The sequence below is a fragment of the Cynocephalus volans genome, chromosome 6 (genome assembly GCF_027409185.1).
Source record: "Cynocephalus volans isolate mCynVol1 chromosome 6, mCynVol1.pri, whole genome shotgun sequence".
Taxonomy (NCBI): domain Eukaryota; kingdom Metazoa; phylum Chordata; class Mammalia; order Dermoptera; family Cynocephalidae; genus Cynocephalus; species Cynocephalus volans.
In genome coordinates, this window is record NC_084465.1 from 74,805,334 (window position 1) to 74,822,976 (window position 17,643).

Here is a 17,643-nt window from a genome sequence, read left to right on the forward strand (position 1 = left end):
AAAGTAGTTTTACATTATGTTATGCTACTGAAAACTGTTTTTCTCTTGTTTTAATAATCCATTTTGTGAGATATATGAATTAGTATTCTCTTAGAATAATTTTATTTTTAAAAATTCAGACTTTACGGTATAAGTAATCATATAGAACTTTAATCTCCTTAGTAAAGGGCTGCCTCTGTGGAGTTGCCCAAAACCATCAAAAATATAAAATGATTAAGGCACTTATTGAAGTCCCATTTTTATTGAATAATTTTCCTTATCACCTACTATTACTTTCTTACTTTTTGTACTTTTTGTCTTTATGTTTAAAAATAACATCATGGTAGTAGTAAGAGAGTAAAGGGAAGAAAGGGATTCACATGTAGAATATTTGAGCAAATCCTGTTATGTTGTTACTTTTTCTTATAAATGCAACCATTTTATTATTTTGTATTTCTTCCTACTACTTGACCTTTGTGTATTTTACTTCATTACATTTTTCAGATAGGCAAGTTAGAAGAGGATGCAGCCAGGGGAGGGGAGGATTAGTTTACCTTTATATAAGATGATTTATTGAGGGTTCATATATGCCAGACACCATATTAAATTCCCCACCCTGCTCCCCTTTAAAAAAAAAAAAAGGTGATACTTAACTATTATAGCTCCTATTTTACTCAAAATGAAACTGAGGCACAGAAAGTTTGAGAAACTTATGTGTGACTTTACAAATATTAAGTAGCAGAATAAGCATCAAACCCAGATATCCTGAATTAATAACTTGGGTCATTTCTGAGGTCTGTGAATGAACATTTAGTTGAGGTAGGAATGGAGTTGTTGTAAAATGTTTGGTTGTTAGATATCATAGTTGGGAGTGTGGTGCTCTAATCTGAAATCCAGAATGTTCCTGTTTCTTTCCTCAGCACAGTGTTATGTATGGGAAGCCAAACACATATCTACCTACTAACTTGCATAACTGAGTTCATTCACATTAAATGTTACGTTCAGTACTCCTTTTCTTTGTATTTTGTATTAAATGTCACCAGTTTTCATTTTAAAGCTTGTGCAAGAGCATTGACATCACTCCTTTCGTTCACAGTGCAATAGTTTTGAAGTTAATGAAATATATGAAGATTATTTCACCTTGAGGAAGTTGATATTGAAAGTGAAGATGGAGAAGTACATAGTGGTTTTCTTTCCCGTGTTTTTCCTTTCCTAACTAGTCACTCCAAATCTACCTAAAACATTTGGTTTATTGCATCTTGGCTTTTTTTGGTTAAGCAATGAATATCTTTTTGATCTGTGCATTTAATCAGTGTTAAGAGAGATGGGCCCATAGACTCAGTCTTTGTACTCTAATGCTTTGTGCCAAACGAGGTTGCTGTTTGAAATAATGACATCTACTTTTTCCTGCTGACAGGCAGTTTTCATTTATCATGGCCAGAGAGTTCAACAGGAAATAAAACATTTTGACAAGGCTTACTATATTTTTGTTATTTGGATACTGAGAAAAGTCATTTTTTGTTTGATTCTGCACTAGTTTCCTTAATAAGGATTTATAGAAATCTGAAAGAACGTAGCATATTTTGAGACAGTAGTCTTAGATATAGATGCTTTTCAAAGTGAGCAGTTCCACTATTACTTTTTCCTACTTGAGGATGATAAAAAGATTAGCCTGAAAATTTACTTGAAAAAAAATTATAGCAGTGAAGATTTAGATTAAAAATTATGGGTTAAAAGAAGTATTTCTAAGTGTGAGAATAAAAATATTATACTTTGAGAATGTAACCTTCTTATACAAATATAAAGATTCTCTCTGCTTTATATTTTAATGTTACCTCGTTTAATTGTTAGGGTGCCATCAATTTTTTTAAAACTTATCATTCTGAATAGTAGAATTATCTTTAAATTAAATTTCAGCTATAAAAGTAATATGCACATACTTTTCTGTCATAAGAAGTTTCTTAAATGTAATTAAAGAGAAAGTACCTTTGGACTTTGCTCCTAACATTTCCCTTTCCCAGCTCAGTTCTTGTACCTTGAACCTACCTTCATTACAAGGCTACGTATTTTGAACTTTGGATATCTGACATTTCTTTTGGTGTATCTGTCAAAAAAAAAAAAAGAAAAAATTATCAGTGAGACATACAGAAAAGTAGTATGGGGATAGGTCAAGAAACATAGAAGTATTCAAGTATTGATAGGTAAAAGGGGAATGATCTGGTTTTAGAAAATACTTCATATACTGTTTCTAGCTCTAGAAATTTGACTTTGTAATATCTTAGATTGGTTCTGCAGATACTAAATCTTTAGTTATTTCAACATCTCAATAACTGTTATTCCCTTTTATTACTGGATAAAAATAGGAGGATTAAGACTAAAGAAGAGAAAGGGTTGAGGAATATATTTTAATTTAATTTTTATATGGTATTTACAGTTTGCTTTCTATTAATTCAGTTGTCATAACTACCCTGTGAAGTAGCTACTAATACCATTAAAATTTTACAGAGGAGAAACTGAGACAAATAATTTAAGTAACTTGCCTAAGGACACACAGCTCCTAAGTGGCAGAGCCAAGATTTAAATTTACCTACTTCCTGAGCCCATACCTTTAACTACTTCATTATGCTGGCTTTCTGGACGAGATTACTAGTAATTGTTCCAGGCACTTCTCCATGGGCCAGAATCACAGGCTCTGCATGCTTGCAATAGCTTGTGGACTGCATCACTACAGGAAAATGGGTTATTCTGTGTGGATTTGGGATTGGCAGTAGCTAGGGATGTGGATATCAAGAAAGCTGTCACCTTGGGTCAGAGGAGCTCTGCTGAACATCAGAGAAATTGTTAGTGAAATCAAAGCACTCAGCAGTTGGTGAGAGCTGACATTAGGCCAGAGAACTTGATGGTGAAGGTCTCAGCCTGAACAGCACTGTTGAGTGGGTGAAAAAATGGGAATTCATGGGGAAGTCTGCAAAGTCTGCCAGGACCATGAAGAGGGAACTAATGGAAAGGTCTACAAAGCCACAGCATTTGAAGAAGCCGTGCATCTGACTACCATGACTGCCTGAGAAAAAAATGGCCTTCGCTTTACTTTACCATTTCAAATCTCATGTTACTAACATGGAGCTGTAGAGGGAAGGGGATTATAGGAAGTGTGGTTTCCAGCCTTAGAGAGAAGGGATGGTGTTGGTGATGGCAGTGGTAGAGGTGTGTACCAAATTGACCACAGATAATCTATCTAGCAAAGGAACCAACTGCCTAATGCAGTGCCTGCTTGGCACATCTGGTAGTTGCCCTCTAAAGTAATATTTCCAGACTCCTTTTCCCCTCCCCCCTTTGTCTTTTTTCTTCGAGGACTAGGATATTGTCTTTTTCATTCATATTTTCCCAGCTGTGATCATTGTGCAAGATATGCAGTAGGTTCTTGATTAAGTGGTTAAATGAATCACTGGCAGTATAAATATAGAGACAGTGACTTGAAGTGTTGTAAGCACCAAGAGGATAACTTTAATGTAGTCCAAAGAAGGTGAACCTGGACTTTTTTACAGGCTTTAAGTACTTGTATTTAAAATTGAGAAAGGGTTCATTCCTTTTTCCCTGGCTTGCTGGATGTCTAGCTGAGCCCTCACAGTGTTTACCTTGTAATTATGAGTGAGTCAGGTTTCCCCCTCCCTCTTTTTCCTTTTTTTCTAAATGATTGAAAGAAAGTAACATGGGTGAAGTAGAGAATCTTAAAAAAATAAAGGTTCTTTTGATACATGATATGTTAGCCTCTGTTAGCTCAGTGACTTCCTTCCTTCCTCTTTACTTATAGAAGCAACACAATTCAATATAGGGGTTTTCTCATTAGACGCTTTGGTGAGGAGAGTACCTTTTATTTTGATTGAGTTAAGCAATTCTTTCCTTCAGGATTCCTATGATTTATACCATCCATGGTCAATGTCTGTTTCAAAGGTTGGCTTTCATAAATTTATTTAGTTTTCTTTAAGTTTAATTAATTAATTTTTTAGCACCCACATATGACTGTGAACATGCAGTATTTATCTTTCTAGGCCTGCCTTATTTCACTTAACATAATGTCTTCCAGGCTGATCTATGTTGCTGCAAATGACAAGATTTCATTCTTTTTCATGTCTGAGTAGTATTCCATTGTGTGTATATATACCACTTTTTCCTTTTTTTTTTTTTTTTGCTGGCCAGTATAGGGCTTGAACCCTGGCATACAACGTTTTCTTTATCCATTCATCTGTCAGAGGACACGTAAGTTGATTCCGTATCTTAGCCATCATAAATAGTGCTGCAGTAAACATAGGAGTGCAGATATCTCTTCAACATACTGGTTTTCTTTTCTTTAGATATCTAACTAGTAGTAGGACTGCAGGATCATATGGTAGTTCTATTTTTAGTTTTATGAGGCAGTTCTGTACTATTTTTCATAGTGGCTGTACTGATTTACATTCCCACCAACAATGTATGAGAAGTTCCCTTTTCTCCGCATCCTTTTGCCCTTCCTTATCCAATCTTGAACTCCTTTTCCATTTCTGCCAGAGGGTTGCCAGCATCACACTTAAATCTGTTTCTTTGAGAATTTTTTCAAGTTTGTTAGCATTATCCATCTTTAAGGTGAATGTAGAGTTTTATATTATTATTGAGGGTGATGCAAATATGACTCACTCTTATAATTTTGATAAATAGATTGTAGTTGAGATTTTTAAAGATCTGAGCAGCATATGATTTTATACTTCACCTTAGTTGTACTTACCACATTTATGAGTAAATTATTTATGGAACTATTTGTTTAATATCTGTAGATATTATGGACCTGAACTCCAGGTGAACAGGACCTGTTCTGTTTACCATTAGGGAATTAGTCCAATTCTCCTGTATTTATCATATTTCATCGGTAAAACTAGAATTGCTGTAAAGATAGCCAGAGATGCTTCTGTTTAAGTACCTTATCATTTAGGCATTTTTTCTGTATTATTTTTTATGTGAAAACTTTTTACTTCCTTTTAGTTAAGGAAATTACTTTAGAAAATATATAAATTAGCTTCCCCCTATCCCTTTGAAGTTACTTTAAAATTGATGTTAGTACTTTTGGGCATATTTTCTAATAACTTTAATGTAACTTGAAAGCTTTCAGATTTTCTTTTCATTTTCTTTTCATTTTCTTTACACTCTCTGTCATCTAGTGACTTTTCATCTTTTATACAAGTGCCAAAGGACTTGCTGGGGCCTATCTTTCCATAGTCTTTTACATACACACACGTGTCATCTACTCTCTTTGAAGTTCTGAGATCTCTCTTTCTGACTCATAAGTTTTGTTGTGTTTTATACATATTTTTTCCTTGCAAGATAAATCCGATAAATAGTCAAAATACATTTTAGCAGCTTTGAAAACCGTATTGTTTTCCAGAATGCACTATTTCTTTTAGGTCATTTTAGAAAGGGACTTACACTTGTATAATCTGTTTTCCTTCTTAGCACCATGAGCCAGTAGCCTGTTTCAAGTGGCAATCTTTATTTAAGAGATATTCAAATATCCTAGAGTCTAGTTTTATTTTATTTATGTTTTAACTAGTTTTATACATATGCAAGATGCCTATTTAATACTGTTAGGACTTAGGCGTAAGAATCTGAAAATACAAAATATATATATTTTTTGGATGCTAGTTTAGGAAAACTGTTGAAACATTTGGATTCAATTCTGTTGAAGTGACTAAATGTTATTGTGCATTATGTCCATGTCTTATTTTACTTATCTTTATAATAACCGTTTGAATTATTACAGTTATGGGAAAGGAGTTATTTATGGGGCCTTTAGATACCAGAGTTATCTATTAGTAGACCCAAATTGACCTCTGAGATACTAAACAGATTATAAAATGTCTGTCTGTCATAGAAGAAACACTGGCAAACAATTTCTATGGGGAACTAAAACATATTTAACTTATTTTGGCTACCTGTAAGAGATCCACTGTGGATGTCCTTAGCTCAAGTAATCTTATTCAGAACCCAAAGGCTCCTGTTCTGCTTTTTGCTTCTTTGAAATCGATCATTTTAATTTATTTCTAGGAGTATGAAATAAAGAAAATGAAGAATGGGTGGAGTTTCAAGATTTTACTTCTTTTGTATATATGATAGTTTGTGAAAAGGATTTTACAGGAACACATCATGTAAAAAGTATGTTTTATATCTTTAGACCTGTGGTTATTTTAATTTACAGTAGTTAATCCAAATTGGTCATAATTTCCTTTTTATTTTTCCATATATTTTCATAACCCTGTTATATTACTATTAAATTAGATAAAAATAAACTCTACGGCCCTTTGACCAGAAGGAAAAACACTCATTTTGGTGATCACCATTCCATCTGTTTGTTGATAGCCAACAGAAACAGGTGGCACTTCATTCACACCTTGTTTTCAATATAGTTTCATAATTGAAAAACACGTTTTAGGAATTTTTTTATATATACGAGAGTACTTCAAAAAGTTCATGGAAAAATGGAATGAAAAGATAATATGAATCTTTTCTTGAACTTTTTGTAGCCCCTTAGTATATATAAATATATATATATATATTTATATATAGGAATACACTTTATATTGAAGCATTTTGAACAGCTGCCAGAAAGCTATTGGCATTTATTTCCCAGTATAAATCTGACACTTTAGCTTGACAAAAGTTTTCAAGATTTGACTTAATTATCCGAATTAACGTTGAATTTATAACTTTTCTCATGAATAGGCATGTTCTTCTTTTATATATAAATCACATAGGTAGGCATTCCTTATGATTCTTCTAAATATATATGACTTATTGTTATTTGTATAGATGTTGATTTGTCATCAGAAACATCAAAAAGCAGAAACAGTGTTAAATTTAGAGAATACAATTCACAGGTCAAGATGTGAAGCCCAGTTTAGTTAGTGTTATTAAAAATGTTGAGGCACTGAGTGTTTTGGTTTTAAATTTAATTCATTTGCCAAATAAATCATTCTAACATTGGGAAAATTTTTATGCATTTGACCTAATTGTAAATTAAAATAATCTCAGCTCTAAAGAATTAAAATTTGTTACATGTTTTTTAGTCCCTGCTGCTTTATTTATTTTGTTCTTAAAATAGTTTGTGTAAATTTCAACATATATCATGAAGTGACTACCAGTTATGAGTACAGTTCTCCCTGAGTATCTATGAGGGTTGGTTCTAGAAGCCCTGTGGATACCAAAATGTTCAAATCTCTTATTTATAGTATTTACATATAAAATATGTACATATTCCCCTATACTTTAAATCATCTCTAGATTACTTATAATATCTGATACAATGTAAATAGTATGTAAATAGTTGTGATATTGTATTTTTTAAATTTATATTATTTTTTATTATTGTATTTTAAAAAAATTTTTTTTAATGTTTTTGATCCTTGGTTGGTTGAATCCAGCGATGCAGAACCCACAGACAAGAGGACCAACTATACTTCTGTGCATCTGAGATGGTGTCCCAGTTTTTTGATAATTTACGTTCATTAGATGATCCAAATATGTTTTTGGTTTTCTTTTTGCTTTTTTTGCACCATTTGCTAAAGAAATGTGCTGAAAATTACTTTGGTAATCAGTCATGTTAGTTATTGTATTATATGGAGCTACCAAATTAGATAGAATTTGAATTTGCTCTCCATTGGGTATAATTCTCTTTTCTTTCTTTCTTTCTTTTTTTTTTTTTTTTTTTTTTTTGCGGCTGGACAGTACAGGGATCTGAACTCTTGACCTTGGTGTTATTAGGCTGCACTGATTCTCTAATTTACTTGTTTTGAAATGTAAGAAATCTTCATTGGGCACATCATAATGTTACAGTTTATTTAAGTATACAAATGGAATAGGAGATTTGCTTTATCAATAATTTTGCTCATTGCTACTTGGGATTAAATTATTAATCTTGGATTTGAATGCAAGAAAATCACTGAATTGAGAGTTGAGATACCTGGGTTTGAAGTTTACCTGTTTCACTTATCAGCTGTGTAACATCAGCAAGTCATTTTTCTGCGCTGCTTTTTCAGAGATCTAAGATGGCATTATTTCATATTACAACAACCTTGTTTTTCTAGCTGGAAATTGTTTATGTTGCTTGTGTTATTTAATATTACTACACAAATACATCAGTGATTAAGTGCATTTGGTAATCAATTGCACTTAATTTTAAAAGAATGTTTTAGATAATTACAAATATACTTATTCATTTTTAAAATAACACTTTAATAAAATATATAGTTATATTAAAAGAAATTTATTAATACAGAAAGCAATATAGCTATACCGTTGTGTGATAGAATCATTAATTAGAATTATGCTGCATGATACTAATTGCAGTGTGAGTATGAAAAAAGTTCCAGTTGATGGAATCATACCATATGTCTGAAGATATAAAAGTATTTTCAAAAATAATAAATAATTAGATATCTTCAAAAGAATTGAAAACATGAGCTTACAGCATTAACATATATATTGAAAAATTAATTAAAAACTACATGATACATTTGCTACATCGTTACCTAAAAGATGGATTGAATGAAGAGAAATGTGGAAATGTATGAGGACTTTTGAGCATTCTGTTTAGAAGTTCATAGAACTAAAATGAGTAATTTGAATATTTTCTCCTTGATATTGGTTACTACTAATTCTGAGCACCTTATTGAAATGCCCTATATGTGTAAATTATGCACTTTGGGTAATAGATTACCAGAGGGAAAAAGTAATTTAAACTTTCTGTCAAATCTTTTAACATTTGTTTTATTTAGTATAAACATTTATTAGTGGCTTATAATTAATCTTATTAAAACAAATTTGTGAGCTTTTATGCAATAAACATTGCATTAAGTTTAATTGGGGGTAGAAGCAAGAATATGATGTGTTCCTTACCAATTCGGGGATGAATTGTGTCAGGGGACAGAAATTGAAGCATTAAAGGGCAGGAGGGAAAGCAATGAATTTAGAAAGAGCTAGCCATAAGGTTACAGTTAGAACTAGAATAAGTGTTTCCGATGTTAAGGACTCTTCTACACTCGTGTTCTTAAACAGTGCGTCTTTGATTTACTTGGGATTCTTGTTAAAAGGCAGTTTCTAATTCAGCATGTTGGACTGAACCTAAGTTTTGCCTTTCTAACTGGTGCCTAGGGGATGCCAGTGCTTATGGGCCACGATTGATATTTTGAAGACCAAGGCTCGGTATTGTTCTTTGGAAGTAATAATAGTAGATGTAGGGTTTGCATTTACAAGTCTTTCTTGAATACAGTCTTATTTTTTCTTCCCAATTACTTCTGTAATGTAAGTAAAACATACTGATTGGCAATACAAATGTAAACAGATACATAGTCTATAAATTTACTTTTTTTGAATGACTAGTTGACTCTAGGTTATCTTAGGGGCAAATTAAACATTATGCAAGTAGTATGGTATCATATATCAGTGGATTTAAGTATTGTGCAATACTGACATTACAGTGATCTAAGAAAACATCAATGTAATTGTATTTTAAAGTAATTCTGTTTAGAATTATTTGGTACTCTAACTTGGGAATGTTCCTTGATCTCGGCTGTCAAAGTAATTTGTAGGAGTGGTGCCTCCTTTCTCTTCTAGTTTCGAAAGAGCAGTGGTTTGCATATGGAGATTATAAGTCTACAGAGGCTGTGCTGTGTAGTGATTTGTAACATATTAGCTGAAAATACTATTGTATTTAATATTTCTTTTAAACGTTTGGATAATGTTCTTTCAAATGGTAAATGTGTTCTGAAATATACGATGTAAATTTTAAGTTCATTAGTTTAAAGTAAGTCATTTTAGACCATGTTTTAATTAGTTTTATCTTAACTATGATTTGGGACATGTAAGACCTTTTTGTCTTACTTTTTTATGGCTGCTTAAGAATTGTTTCTTTACCTTACACAAGCATGTGTGAATGTGCACACATGTGGGCAAACAGTAGATGTGGTGTGACTCCAGGCTTAGTATTTCAGTTGTAGAAGTGTCGTAAGTTATGAAAATTTAAATGCTCTGAGTAAATCATAATTATGTGACAAGTACAAAGTATTTAAAAAAATCTTCAAAATAATTTTGGAGAACTTATTTTTCCTATCAGATACTTGTTACTTGTTTATTTAAAAGTAAAACACTGTAAAGTCTGTTTAATTTGTTATGCTTTTATTTCTTAAGACATAAATTGTAACAAATTGCAACGGAGCAAAGCAGTATAGCATTAATTAGAAATACTAATTTAACAAGTGCCTAACTTGAGCAGTATCATTTAACAGAGAAAGTTTACTTTTATCATTTATTAAACATTAGATATTTGTGTGGATTTGTTTATTTATTTATCTATCTATCTATCTATTTATTTATTTTAGAGAACCAGAGGACGAAAACGAAGCTTCATGCCTGAGGAAGAAAAACATGAGGTTGGAATAAGTTAAGCATTTTTTACAGTCTAAACTTTGAGAAGCTTCTTTGCTTAAAATTATTTGTTTCCCTCATATCCTGATTTTGTTTCATGTTTTGTTTTATTCTCCCTTGTATGGCAGGAGAGAGTTCCTAGAGAAAGAAGACAAAGACAGTCTGTATTACAAAAGAAGCCCAAGGCTGAAGATTTAAGAACTGAATGTGCAACTTGCAAGGGAACTGGAGACAATGAAAATCTTGTCAGGTAAATTGGATGAGGAGACCTTGTCTTTAGGGGATTAAATTTACATGTTTATCATTTTCTCATCATAGATAAAATGAAAAAAAAAATTACAGTGTAGAACATTTCTCAAAATTTTATTTAGTGGAAACAGTACTTCAGAAACAGATTTCATCCACTTATTAACCTGCCACACATGGTTATACTCTGGATTTAGATGTAAATAAGGGCAATAATCTGGGTTTTCAACACAAGAAAATTAATTTTCTTTTGACAAAGCTCTGTATATAGAGGCCACAAAAATAATTTGATCTGAACGCTTTGTACTAAGATTATTGTGTTTTATCTCATAAACAATAAAATTACTAAGCTCTGTTAATATGTTACAAAAGTTGAAATTTATTGCAATGATGATGACAGACTTTTTATTGATAAGAGCTTCAGTAGCACTTTGTTATTGTTTATCAAAACAAGTGTGTTAAATGCTTCTCTCATGAAATAAAGAAAGGTGAAAAGATGGCCTAGGTAGATTTTGATTTTTGTTTTGTTTTCTTCTTTGTTTCATTTTGTTTTGGTACTTTAAAAAAAAAAAATCAACATAATGTTAACCAGGAATCTCAGCTGATGCTGCACAACAGATATTCCTGAGCATCCAGAGACTGCTACTTTTAGCTGTTTGCCTCTTTTGCTGTAATGAGGAATTGCTCAAAGCCCTGGGTGAGATGGGGCTGAGGGTTGGTGAACAAAAGGGAAGCTCATTTAAAAGAAGCATCAATCTTCCAAGGGACAGGGTCACAAAGTTTCTTATAGTATTGTAAGGGAACCCTTTTTGATTTCTTTCTAAAATTATCTTTTGATAAAAACCTGTTAAATGAACTGAGGACACAGAAATTAAACATTTCAAAAAGAATCAACTTATCTTGATAAAATATTAATGTTGTTATATGATTTTAAGTATTTACTCCCAAAATGATGTTCTTTATTATCATAATTTCTCAAATAAAGGCATGCAGTTTTAAATTTAATGAGTTTTTTAATACTATTATTGAGAAAGATAAGGACAAAGTAGTACAAATTCCAGTGAAGAAAACTACAAAGTGCTTTAACAAAGTTAAGAAATTCTACAGTATTTGGCCACTGTTTTTTGAGGTAGTTCATGTCATAGAAGCTATCCTGAAGGTTAAGTACATTTAAATTTAGGGCAAAGTAATTCCAGGTTCAGGAAATACACATGAATAATTCCGATCACAACATAATTTTTTGAAGTATGTAAAAAATGAAATCCCAAGCATAACATAATGGAATCTATAAAATAACAAAAATAAATAAAAGAAAAAAACACATAATCTTAAATAATGAGTAAAAATTTAGACCAGGGAAATTCACTTGGGATCAGGGGTTGGTCACGGAGCATGATTAATTTGAAACAGTAGTTAAATACTTAGACAACGAGTGATCCTCTTTTTTATTAGTTGAATTTATATGAATATCTACCCCCTTATTAATTTTATTGAGATAATAGATTAATTAGGCCTTTTTGCTGTAGGACCTACACATTTTTACCAGGTTGTTTTGTTTTTGTTGTATATTTAAAATAAAGAACCTAGGAAATGAATACAATATTTATTTAAAAAATCACTTTATAACAGGGCATTTCCAACCCATAATATTTTAGCTGTCTTTAAAAAAAAAGTACCATTTTCTTCTAATCTTGATAAATTTTTGAATATTATTAGCCTTTCTTATTTATTTCATTAGTTTCTATTATAAAATTTTCATTCCTAATTGCATTATCACAACATGCCAGTGTCCGGAATTTTGTGAAAATCTACTGGAAGGTAAAGATATTTTCATTACTCTCGAAATAATGGATATACAAAGTCCCCTTCCTTGGTTTTGCCTTGTTAAGAAGATAACGTCATAGATTTTCTGAATGGATTTTAAAGAGGTAATGAAGAGGGAATTAAATGTTTTATAAATATTATAAATATGTATTAGTATTTCTGAGAACAAAATAAGCTGGATATAAAGAAGTGGCAAAAGATATTTAATGGTTATAATGTGACCTTTCTTTTAAAAACAATACATTCAGTTTAAGCACTATTTTTCTTGGGTTAAAGAAGAATTTTATTTTGTGTAGAATTTCATGTGTTTAATAAAAGTAATTTTATAAGCTAATATCTACCATTTTTCTTGACATCTCATTTATTTTGGAATTTGCATTATTATTGTTTGAAAATCCCACCCCCCCAGAAGTACAGACTTTTATGATTACATTACCTTTTAAGTGTTGTGTATACATGCTATTTTTTTTTTATCTTTAATTTTAAGATATTTTAAATAAGGCTTTATTTTCTCTAAAGATATATTTCAGTGCTTGGGCAGAGATACGTTATATTCATTGTGTATGCCTATTAGGTTCTCTTACAAAATTAAACTTCTTGGGTCATAATTAATAATCTTTCATTGAACACATTGTGTTTATTTTCTCAAGTTCCTTTGAACTAATGTACATAGCTCACAAGAACCTGCTCTTTAGCAGCTTTGATTTTAAAACCACACTTCTCTATGTAATTCAGGCTATATAGAAAATTACTTCTTAATTATTTTCTTTGCTTTTTCAGTTATTTGTGTATGTCTGTATGTGAATTTACATGTATTTTCATTAAATCATTGGGAAATTGCATGCAGTTTATTAGAAAACTATAATTAGAAGGTTCCAAATGTTATTTTCTGTTTTGCCTACAAGTTTTTCTATGGGCTTTGGCAAGTTATTTAGCATTTCTGTGTCTCAGATTTTCCCCCATTTTACCTAATCAAAATCATGCTGTGTTCCATTAAGGATTTTGTGTATAATTGATGACTGATAGTAAAATCCTTTCTATTTAAAATGTTAGGACAATAGTATTATTTAGTAACCCAAAGGATACGTATATGTTGACATTGAAACAGGGGTCAAAACATATTTCCAATAATAACTACTTATTTTTTACCACTCAGAAAATGTACATGCCCTGTGTTTATATATTTTTTTCTATAATGTAGGGGACAAAAAGAAATTTGAATTTGTCGTTACATGTTCTCAGAAATGATTAGACTGAACTATTACCACTAGACATGGGAAATAATGAAAATTATTAAGGTTTTAAAGAAAAAGATAGTTTACAGTATATATCATGGAATTTTTAAAAATAGAATTTATTTTTTGCCATCTACTTTTAAAATTTCATTAAAAATTATCAAAGAAATTTTCAATTGAGAATATATTTTTTTATGTTATTTAGTGCAATTTAAATGCTAAGGGCCAAATTGAAACTGTCTTGGAATTGTGAGGTCTTTTTAGGCATTTATCTGTTTGTGACAGGTGTTCTTTATTGGGGGTAGTTATGGGCTCATTTAGTGATACCTTATTTATTTTTGTTGCCATGGTTCCTGGCACATTCAATACTCAGAAAATGCTTGATAAATGAACTTCACAAAGTAATGACTGATTATTTTTTACTGAATTAATAAAAACTTTTAAAATTTAACCCTAGAGCAAATTGAGTCACTAATTATAAAATAAATGTATGATGAAGATGTTTAAAAGGCTTATTAATAAAGGAGGATTGCTTTTATGTCCCTAAAGCATAGTGAATTTTTTTTTCTTCTGTGTATTAGGTAAGGAAATAGGAATCACAGATTTGAGATTGGTTGATATATCTGTGTAAAAGTTGAAATGAAGTGATTCCTCTCCTTAGACATATTTGATTTTCAGAAGATAGATTTTTGAAGTAGTAGGTGGGCCTTTCCTCTCCTTAAGTCTTTATCAAGCTATTAGGAATAAGACCAAACTTTTAAACCTCAAATTTTATTTTAACTATGTAAACTCAGTGTGACACATTTTATTACTTAATGAGAGGTAGGATAAAGAAAAAAGCTTTCCTAAACTGAGAACCCTAGAATCCATGAGTCCTCTTAAATAGCATCTTTAATTTTATTTTGTATTATGGCCATTATTCAGAAGCATTGAAGGTAGGAAATGATCTATGAAGCTGTTTCACTTTTATAGCTAATTCCACTATTAAATGCTTGTTAGATTCTCCTCTTTATTTGAGTATATGGCAAATTATATAGGTTTTGAAGCATTTTGGTTACAAGGTTAGGATGTCAGTGTGATCTCTAAACAATGTTGTTAGCACTTTTATTTATTTCACGTTTTAAACATCTGGCTTCTGAATGCTTTTTCCCCAACTAAATTTGATTTTATTATAAGTTATTAGGAACACCAGCAAGAATTCATATACATTAGATTTCTATTTGAAATATTAGTCTCTCTGATTATTCTGACTTTTTATTTTTAATTAACTTTTCTGTTCCAACTAGTATGGAGGGTTATAGACTGCCTGGGTCATAACTAAAGGGGTTGTCCCCCTGAGATTTGATTATACTGAGAGTAAAGCTAAAATTGGTTGCAACTTGAGTTACTATTTTCATAGAATTTCAGATCATTAAAAATGGGTTATTTTAAATTACTTTGAAAAATGAAACCTAGTTTTGTTTCTTTTAAGAACAGTTAGGATTCAGTTATTTTATTCTGATTATAGAGTTGTTAGATTACTGTTTCTTGTGCAGTTTATCATATAGTTATCACTCTTAACGGTGATAAAATTTGCATATTCATGTAGCAGTGTCATATGATTGTATAGTGATGATGCAAATGTATATCATTTGGATACTTATAAATTAAAACTAAGAAACAAATATAGGTTTTAAAATGATTTGTGTCTTCTAATAAATTTCGAATGCATTAAAAACAGACATTTTCTGCACAAAGATGTTTTTGGATAAACTTCTGATTCTATTGTTTGCCTCTACTAACAATTTCCAAGATAGATTTTTTTTCTTTTGTCTTATCTTGTATTCCTGTCATGAATTAGTATATTATGCAATTATTATTTTTAAAGAATTGTTTCCAGAGCTTGAATTTCTAATAGTTCTTTCAGTTAAGTGTGGTAAAGTGCGTCCATCCACTCATGTCACCCTGACAATCTGTGTGATAAACCTTTCTTCAAATTTGTCTGTTTTTATCTCTGGGATAGTTTTATGCTGGCTTTTCTCCTTGAAAGTATCTTGAAAGCATGGTGGTTGTCTTACTCATCTTTGTATAACTCTATGTCCTTTCTCCAAGTCACTAAACAAAGGGCCCCTCCATAGTTGTTGGTGGCTTAAACACTTCATATGAAGTTGCATTAAGAAATCTTTGGCAAGATATTTAATCTTCCTAATGCTTATGTTAGATTTAATATAAAAGGCAAAGATAAAGTAGCATAGCAAGATGTCTCTGAAGACATATGGACTTTCTATAATTAGTATCCTAAAGAAATTTTCTGCTTTTAACAGGATTCACATCCAAAAGGGAAGAAAAGTCTGGCATTCTAAATCAAAACTGATGAAGCATTAGGAATTAATTGAAAATGGAAACCAGGGAATATAGTTTTGACTTCTTTGAAAGAATTTTCTTAGATTTATATCTGTCCCTTTGGTTGTTTTACATTTACTTTATTTTTTAAGTAACTGTTATAGAAGCAATTGCTTTTCAAGGAGATTCTGATATGTTTACCAAACAATAGCATCATCTAATACTTAAGTAAAATTAAAATTCAGTAAAATGCAAAACATCCATTTCTGCTGCATTCTAGAGTGTCTAACATAACTATGTCCCTATTTTGAGAAATATTTAAAAATTTCCATTTTTTTAGTGAACAATTGTTTCTTAAGCTTTTTGACATCTTTAAAAAAAGGAAGTATCTTATGGGATAGCCTTTAGTTTTGAAAGCTTATTTTATTATTGTTTTAGAAAACCTGTCCATTTAATTGTATTAACCTTTAAAAAGCTACCCTTTTTAATTGAATCAGCTTAATAACAGAAGTAAAACTTTACAAGAATGCCACTCTTTAATATATAACTAGACCTAGAATGTATAAGGAAACCAACCTGAGTAGTGATTAGCAAAGATATTTTTCTTTTTCTTTTTTGTCAAAGATGAGTAGGAAAAAAGAGCAAGTGTTACAGCTATTTAAACTTTTATATTATAGCATCTTTTCTGATATAATTTTTAAAATAGATATTTTGATGAACTACAATCGTAGTAATTTAGATCTAGTTAACAAAAATTTAAAAGTCAGGTAAAAAAGCATAGCTCTACCTGTATAGAAACTTCATCATATTTGTCTTGTTTTAGCATTTTTAAATCCAGACTATGTGAACTAAATAAACAACAGTTCAACTTCGCTATAGTTGTAATTTCTTAAGAAATGATGAAACAAGCACAAACAGTTTATGGAAATACTATTTCCATTTATTAAAATTTATTTATAAATTATCAGATCCAATGGTTCTCTAACTCCTAAGTCTCAGGGCTATATATTTACCTATTTGCTCAAGCTTAAAATGCACATAAAGTAGTTTGAGAATTGCTAACCCAAACCACTTCAAGAAGTAAATATACTAAGTTCATTAGTTGTTTTTGTTTTCGCTTTTGTGTGTGGTAAAAGTTACATGCAATAAAATGTATAAATATTAAGTGAATAAATTGGTGAATTTTGACAAAAGCATGCACTCATGTAACCTCCATTTTTGTCAAGATACATTTTTGTCACTCTCAAGAAGTTCAAAGGCAACCACTTTTCTATTTTAGTCACCATATTGTCTCTTCTAGAGTTTCATATAAATGGCATTTTTAGCCTTTATTTGATTTTAGCTATTTTAATGGTTGTGTAGGGGAATCCCATTGTGGTTTTAATTTCTATTATCCTGATAATTAATGATGTTGAGTACATTTTCGTGTGCTCACTGGTTATTTGTATGTCTTCCTTTGTGAACTAACTCTTTTGCCCATTTTTTTAAAAGTTGAGTTTTTGGTTAGTATTGAGTTGTATGAATTTTTAATATATTCTGGATGTAAATACTTTTTCAAATATCTGTTTTGTAAACATATTCTCTTTATCTG

General features: G+C 30.8%; 1 protein-coding gene across 5 annotated transcripts in view; it reads left to right on the top strand.

Annotated features, from left to right (window-relative positions):
- Nucleotides 1–17,643, top strand: part of PHF14 (PHD finger protein 14) — a 168,058-nt gene that overhangs the window by 72,876 nt on the left and 77,539 nt on the right. For all 5 annotated transcript variants that reach the window (XM_063099411.1, XM_063099413.1, XM_063099414.1 and 2 more), the window contains exons 15-16: nt 10,380–10,430; nt 10,554–10,675. In XM_063099411.1, coding sequence (XP_062955481.1) covers nt 10,380–10,430; nt 10,554–10,675 — 173 coding nt within the window. The remainder of the gene's footprint in view (nt 1–10,379; nt 10,431–10,553; nt 10,676–17,643) is intronic.